At 50.9% G+C, this 7,772-nt stretch overlaps 1 protein-coding gene across 4 annotated transcripts in view; it reads right to left on the bottom strand.

Annotated features, from left to right (window-relative positions):
• Positions 1–2,220: 2,220 nt before the first annotated feature.
• The window catches only part of LOC143956097 (uncharacterized), a 215,775-nt gene continuing 210,223 nt past the window's right edge, over positions 2,221–7,772 (bottom strand). The window contains exons 1-2 of one of the 4 annotated variants that reach the window (XM_077466230.1): positions 5,089–7,406; positions 2,221–5,005 (exon numbers count right to left, since the gene is read on the bottom strand). In XM_077466230.1, the coding sequence (XP_077322356.1) occupies positions 4,736–5,005; positions 5,089–7,128 (2,310 nt within the window). In that variant the 5' untranslated portion in view covers positions 7,129–7,406 and the 3' untranslated portion in view covers positions 2,221–4,735. Of the gene's footprint in view, positions 7,407–7,772 lie in introns of those variants that run through there. The other 3 variants (XM_077466231.1, XM_077466233.1, XM_077466232.1) reach the window with 3 other exon arrangements.

Below are 7,772 nucleotides of genomic sequence, written 5' to 3'. Positions count from 1 at the left end.
CTATGCCTACATATGCTTGCTAGTAGGCGTCCCTCATTCCCATCTCAAAATGTTGGGAGGTATGTATGTACCCCATACTCAATCACATGGCGGGTCTGGAATCTGGGGGGCCCACTATACATTATATATACAGTATATATATATATATATATATATATATATATATATATATATATATATACACACACACACACACACATATATATATATATATATATATATATATACATATACATATATACACACATACATACACTCTGCATTTAGCGTAGACTAGGTATTTGATAACTCAACACACAGCCATTAATGTCTAAACCGCTGGCAACAAAAGTCAGTACACCCCTAAGTGAAAATGTCCAAATTGGGCCCAATTAGCCATTTTTCCTCCCCCGGTGTCATGTGACCCGTTACAAATTGGGCCCAATTAGCCATTTTTCCTCCCCCCGGTGTCATGTGACCCGTTACAAGGCCTCAGGTGTGAATGGGGAGCAGGTGTGTTAAATTTGGTGTTATCGCTCTCACTCTCTCATACTGGTCACTGGAAGTACAACCACGGCACCTCATGGCAAAAAGAACTCTCAGAGGATCTGAAAAAAAAAAAAAAAGAATTGTCGCTCTACATAAAGATGGCCTAGGCTATAAGAAGATTGCCAAGACCCTGAAACTGAGCTGCAGCACGGTGGCCAAGATCATACAGCGGTATAACAGGACAGGTTCCACTCAGAACAGGCCTCACCATGGTCCACCAGAGAAGTTGAGGTCACGTGCTCAGCGTCATATCCAGAGGCTGTCTTTGGGAAATAGACAGTGCATTGCTGCAGAGGTTGTAGGGGTGGGGGGTCAGCCTGTCAGTGCTCAGACCATACGCCGCACACTGCATCAAATTGGTCTGCATGGCTGTCATCCCAGAAGGAAGCCTCTTCTAAAGATGATGCACAAGAAAGCCTGCAAACAGTTTTCTGAAGACAAGAAGACTAAGGAGATGGATTACTGGAACCATGTCCTGTGGTCTGATGAGACCAAGATAAACGTATTTGGTGTCAGATGGTGACAAGCGTGTGTGGGGGCAACCAGGTGAGGAGGACAAAGACAAGTGTGTCTTGTCTACAGTCAGGCATGGTGGTGGGGGTGTCATGGTCTGGGGCTGCATGAGTGCTGCCGGCACTGGGGGGCTACAGATCATTGAGGGGACCATGAATGCCAACATGTACTGTGACATACTGAAGCAGAGCATGATCCCCTCCCTTCAGAGACTGGACCGCAGGGCAGTATTCCAACATGATAACCACCCCAAACACCTCCAAGATGACCACTGCCTTGCTAAAGAAGCTGAGGATAAAGCACTGAACAAGCATGTCTCCAGACCTAAAAACCCTATTGACCAGGGAAGGTGGAGGAGCGCAAGGTCTCTAACATCCACCAGCTCTGTGATGTCATCATGGAGGAGGGGAAGAGGACTCCAGTGGAAACCTATGAAGCTCTGGTGACCTCCATGCCCAAGACACGTATAAGTGAATTTGGGGTGGAGGAACTTGACTGGCCTGCACAGACTCCTGCCCTCAACCCGAAAGAAAACCATTGGGATGAATTATTATTAGAGCAGAGACTAGGAGCCAGACCTTTCTCATCCAACATCAGTGCCTGACCTCACACCCGCTCTTCTGGAAGAATGGTTAAATATTCTAATAGACACCCTCCTAAACCTTGTGGACGGCCTTCCCAGAAGAGTTGAAGCTGTTATTGCCAACTCAATATTGAACTAAGACTGGGATGCCATTAAAGTTTGTGCGCCCCAATACTTTTGACAATATAGTGTATATACTTAGGGTGAAGAGATACAGTGTCATGGTATTTGGGAAGAGTCAGCCAGCTACCAAAAAAGGAAAAAAAAAAACAGCAAAGTGTAGAGCAGGATGGGAGACGCTGATGTCTTCAATGATAAGAATGTAGTTGGTGTTCCAGAAACACGGCTTGACTCCTCACAAGACTGGGCTGTTTGTATTCATGCTGATCCTCTTGTTTAGAGGGACATAGAAAAGATGGAGGAGGGGTTCTCTATGGTAGATGTGATGTGAAAGTGAGGAAGAAAGAGGATCTTGTGGTTGGAGGTGGTGATGGTGCGGAGGAGGAATTACGGGAGGAAGGATAGACGGGTCCTGGACCTTACTTGTAGTGTTAGAAGAAGGAATAAAAGGAAAAGAACATTTCATCACACAGATCTGAAGGAAGACTTTTATTAATCAACTTTTAAAAAGGACATCAACCTAAATATGAAATGTCATCATATTTTTTTCAACTTTCAACCAGAAGGTGGCGCTCTCCAAGCAAATAAAAACTGCCCGTTAACAAACTGATAACCTCCCCCTCCTTCTCTCTCCTAGAGGAACCAACCGGCAGTGACACCCCCTCCTTCTCTCTCCTAGAGGGACCCAACCAGCGGTGACACCCCCTCCTTCTCTCTCCTAGAGGGACCCAACCAGCAGTGACACCCCCTCCTCCTCTCTCCTAGAGGGACCCAACCGGCAGTGACACCCCCTCCTTCTCTCTCCTAGAGGGACCCAGCCAGCAGTGACACCCCCTCCTTCTCTCTCCTAGAGGAACCAACCGGCAGTGACACCCCCTCCTTCTCTCTCCTAGAGGGACCCAACCGGCAGTGACGCCCCCTCCTTCTCTCTCCTAGAGGGACCCAACCAGCAGTGACACCCCCTCCTTCTCTCTCCTAGAGGAACCAACCGGCAGTGACACCCCCTCCTTCTCTCTCCTAGAGGGACCCAACCGGCAGTGACGCCCCCTCCTTCTCTCTCCTAGAGGGACCCAACCAGCAGTGACACCCCCTCCTTCTCTCTCCTAGAGGGACCCAACCAGCAGTGACACCTCCTCCTCCTCTCTCCTAGAGGGACCCAACCGGCAGTGACACCCCCTCCTTCTCTCTCCTAGAGGGACCCAACCAGCAGTGACACCCCCTCCTCCTCTCTCCTAGAGGGACCCAACCGGCAGTGACACCCCCTCCTTCTCTCTCCTAGAGGGACCCAACCAGCAGTGACACCCCCTCCTTCTCTCTCCTAGAGGAACCAACCAGCAGTGACACCCCCTCCTTCTCTCTCCTAGAGGGACCCAACCAGCAGTGACACCCCCTCCTTCTCTCTCCTAGAGGGACCCAACCAGCAGTGACACCCCCTCCTTCTCTCTCCTAGAGGAACCCAACCAGCAGTGACACCCCCTCCTCCTCTCTCCTAGAGGGACCCAACCGGCAGTGACACCCCCCTCCTTCTCTCTCCTAGAGGAACCAACCAGCAGTGACACCCCCTCCTTCTCTCTCCTAGAGGGACCCAACCAGCAGTGACACCCCCTCCTTCTCTCTCCTAGAGGGACCCAACCAGCAGTGACACCCCCTCCTTCTCTCTCCTAGAGGAACCCAACCAGCAGTGACACCCCCTCCTCCTCTCTCCTAGAGGGACCCAACCAGCAGTGACACCCCCTCCTTCTCTCTCCTAGAGGAACCAACCAGCAGTGACACCCCCTCCTTCTCTCTCCTAGAGGGACCCAACCAGCAGTGACACCCCCTCCTTCTCTCTCCTAGAGGGACCCAACCAGCAGTGACACCCCCTCCTTCTCTCTCCTAGAGGAACCAACCAGCAGTGACACCCCCTCCTTCTCTCTCCTAGAGGAACCAACCGGCAGTGACACCCCCTCCTTCTCTCTCCTAGAGGGACCCAACCAGCAGTGACACCCCCTCCTTCTCTCTCCTAGAGGGACCCAACCAGCAGTGACACCCCCTCCTTCTCTCTCATAGAGGAACCCAACCGGCAGTGACACCCCCTCCTTCTCTCTCCTAGAGGGACCCAACCGGCAGTGACACCTCCTCCTCCTCTCTCCTAGAGGGACCCAACCAGCAGTGACACCCCCTCCTCCTCTCTCCTAGAGGGACCCAACCAGCAGTGACACCTCCTCCTCCTCTCTCCTAGAGGGACCCAACCAGCAGTGACACCCCCTCCTTCTCTCTCCTAGAGGGACCCAACCAGCAGTGACACCCCCTCCTTCTCTCTCCTAGAGGGACCCAACCGGCAGTGACACCCCCTCCTTCTCTCTCCTAGAGGGACCCAACCAGCAGTGACACCTCCTCCTCCTCTCTCCTAGAGGGACCCAACCAGCAGTGACACCCCCTCCTTCTCTCTCCTAGAGGGACCCAACCGGCAGTGACACCCCCTCCTTCTCTCTCCTAGAGGAACCCAACCGGCAGTGACACCCCCTCCTTCTCTCTCCTAGAGGGACCCAACCGGCAGTGACACCCCCTCCTTCTCTCTCCTAGAGGGACCCAACCAGCAGTGACACCCCCTCCTTCTCTCTCCTAGAGGGACCCAACCGGCAGTGACACCCCCTCCTTCTCTCTCCTAGAGGAACCCAACCGGCAGTGACACCCCCTCCTTCTCTCTCCTAGAGGGACCCAACCGGCAGTGACACCCCCTCCTTCTCTCTCCTAGAGGGACCCAACCAGCAGTGACACCCCCTCCTTCTCTCTCCTAGAGGGACCCAACCAGCAGTGACACCCCCTCCTTCTCTCTCCTAGAGGGACCCAACCGGCAGTGACACCCCCTCCTTCTCTCTCCTAGAGGGACCCAACCGGCAGTGACACCCCCTCCTTCTCTCTCCTAGAGGGACCCAACCGGCAGTGACACCCCCTCCTTCTCTCTCCTAGAGGGACCCAACCAGCAGTGACACCCCCTCCTTCTCTCTCCTAGCAGAGGAGGTCAGACAGAACTTTGAAGTCTTTAGTGATCTCTGAGATCAGAGGAGCGCTCAGCCACGTGTTTTCTGAGGTGTAGATCAAGGTGGGCTTCTTCCCGGTGTGAGATCTCTGATGTACGGCAACATATGATCCATATATAAGACATTTCCCGCACACAGGACACCAATATATCTCAAGGGTTGTGTGGCTTCTCTGATGTTTGGTAAGATAAGTCTTCCATAAAAAACATTTCCCGCACTCAGCACAGGAGTACGGCCTCTCCCTCTGTTTGAGATCTTTGATGTATAAGAAGGTCTGACTTCTAAGAAAAAAAATTCCCGCACTCAGAGCAGGGATTCGGCTTCTCGTTTGTGTGATCTCTGATGTACAGAAAGATTGATCCTCTGTGAAAAACATTTCCCGCACTCGGGGCAAGAATACGGCTTCTCCCCCGTGTGAGATCTGTAATGTGCAGCCAGTCTGGATTTACGAATGAAACATTTCCCGCACACAGAACAGGAAAACGGCTTCTCCCCCGTGTGAGATCTCCGATGATTAACAAGGTCTGATTTTTGTGCATAACTTTTTCCGCACTCAGGACAGGAATGCGGCTTCTCCCCCGTGTGTACTCTCTCATGACTGATAAGACTGGACCTTACTGAAAAACATTTCCCGCACTTGGGGCAGGAATATGGCTTCTCACCCGTGTGTACTCTCTCATGATTGGAAAGGCTGCCCTTATCTGAAAAACACTTCTGGCACTCAGGGCAGGAATACGGCTTCAGTCCTGTATGAGATCTCTGATGTACAACAAGTCCCGATTTCTGTGTAAAACATTTCCCGCACACTGGGCAGGAATACGGCTTCTCACCTGTGTGGAATCTTTGATGTTTGGAAAGATTGCTCTTGTCTGAAAAACTTTTCCCGCACTCAAGGCACAAATACGGCTTCTCCCCTGTGTGCGATCTTTGGTGTATAACAAGCTCCGATCTCTGTGGAAAATATTTCCCGCACTCAGAGCAGGCATACGGCTTCTCGCTCATGTGCGATAGCTGATGTCTTGACAATTTGCCTTTCTCCGAAAATAATTTTCCACACTCAGAACAGGAATACGGCTTCTCTCCCGTGTGAGATCTGTAATGTATATCAAGTTCTGATTTCTGAAGATAACACTTCCCGCACTCGGAACAAGAATAGGGCTTCTCCTTCATGTGCGATCTCTGATGTTTAGAGAGCTTGGCCTTTTCTGAAAAGCATTTCCCGCACTCAGAACAGCAATACGGCTTCTCGCCCGTGTGCGTTCGCTCATGCCTGGAAAGACTGGACTGCTGGGAAAAACATTTCCCGCACTCAGTGCACAAATACGGCTTCTCGCCCGTGTGCAACCTCTGATGTACGGAAAGGTGGACCTTATGCAAAAAACACTTTCCGCACTCGGGGCAGGAATATGACCTCTCCCCCGTGTGAGATTTTTGATGTAGATCAAGGTCGGATTTCTGTGAAAAACACTTCCCGCACTCAGGGCAGGAATGCAGTTTCTCCCCCGTGTGACTTCTGTAATGTGCGTCCAGTTTGGATTTACAAACAAAACATTTCCCGCACTCAGAACAGGAATACGGCTTCTCGCCCGTGTGTAACCTCTGGTGTCTGGAAAGGTGGGACTTCCGCGAGAAACATTTCCCGCACTCCGGGCAGGAATGTGGCCTCTCACCCGTGTGCGACCTCCGATGCCTGGAAAAATGAGATTTGTGTGTAAAACATTTCCCGCACTCGTCACAGGTAAAGGGCTTCTCCCCCGTGTGAGATCTGTAGTGTATGTCCAGGCTCGACTTATTTAAGAAACACGTCTTGCACTCGGGGCAGGAATGCGGCTTCTCACCCGTGTGTAATTTCTGATGTCTGGAAAGATGGTAGTTCCGTGAGAAACACTTCCCGCACACGGGGCAGGAATATGGCCTCTCCCCCGAGTGCGATCTCTGATGTCTGGAAAAATGGGATTTGAGTGAAAAACATTTCCCGCACTCCTCACAGGAAAACGGCTTCTCCCCAGTGTGAAATCTGTAATGTATGGCAAGTTCTGATTGGTGCAGAAAACATTTCCCGCACTCAGGACAGGAATGAAAGTTCACCACCGTGTGAGAACTCGGATCTAAAGAAAGGCTGAATTCAGAGCCAAAACTTCCCCCGCATTCAGGAGAGGAAAATGTCTGAATTCCGGCCCCATCCCTCACAGTACGAGGTTGCTCAGAGTCGGAGGGATTCCATGGTCTATCCACACTGTGAAGTCCACCATCCATAGTGGAGATCATTGTCTTTTCTCCTCCACAATCTCCTGTGATGTCCTCATCTTCCATTCTACAACCTGGAGATAAAGTGAGACGATCCTTTGAGGGTTTCTCCATGGCGTGTCCTGGAAAAATATAAAAACATCATCAATAGATATGAGAGGGTTAGTTCACTTCCATCAAGATCCCATCTGGATCAGGTAGATATGAGTGAGGAGATGTTCTCTGTGGAGGTCCCAACCAGCCGGGACTCTTCCCCCCTCTTCAGTCCTTTGGTCCTCCTCCCAGATCACTTCTACATTTACACAGCCTTGTCAGAAGAGCAGGAACCAATGGGGGCTGGGAGGTCCATGCTCTTCACACAACCACAAGCCTAGGCACTGGGTCACGTGATCTCTGATAGACAAGAGGGTCAAAGTTCAGGCTTACAGACCCTTTACCACAGAACAAGTGACCATAGGCCTAGGCTTCTGGTGATATGCAGCACTGGGGGGAGTTTGATCGAAGAGGAACCAACCTAAGAAAGTCTCAATCTGTGTTATCATATCTGTGCTACTGTAACTACCGTGTTTCCCCGAAAGTAAGACAGTGTCTTACTTTCTTTTTATCCCCAAAAGCCCCACTATGTCTTACTTTCGGGGTATGTCTTATATTGGAAAAAAATTGTCGAATTTTTTGTTTTAACCATAAAATTAACATCCTATGCCTGGCACCCCCCCCCCCCCCCCCCACCTTAAAATGTAAAAACACCTCACTACAAG

This window comes from Lithobates pipiens, unplaced genomic scaffold (assembly GCF_037356315.1).
Source record: "Lithobates pipiens isolate NorthernLeopardFrog02 unplaced genomic scaffold, aLitPip1_a1.2 Scaffold_35, whole genome shotgun sequence".
Lineage (NCBI taxonomy): Eukaryota > Metazoa > Chordata > Amphibia > Anura > Ranidae > Lithobates > Lithobates pipiens.
The sequence above is the reverse complement of the archived record's forward strand: the minus strand, read 5'-3'. Positions and strand labels throughout refer to the sequence as shown.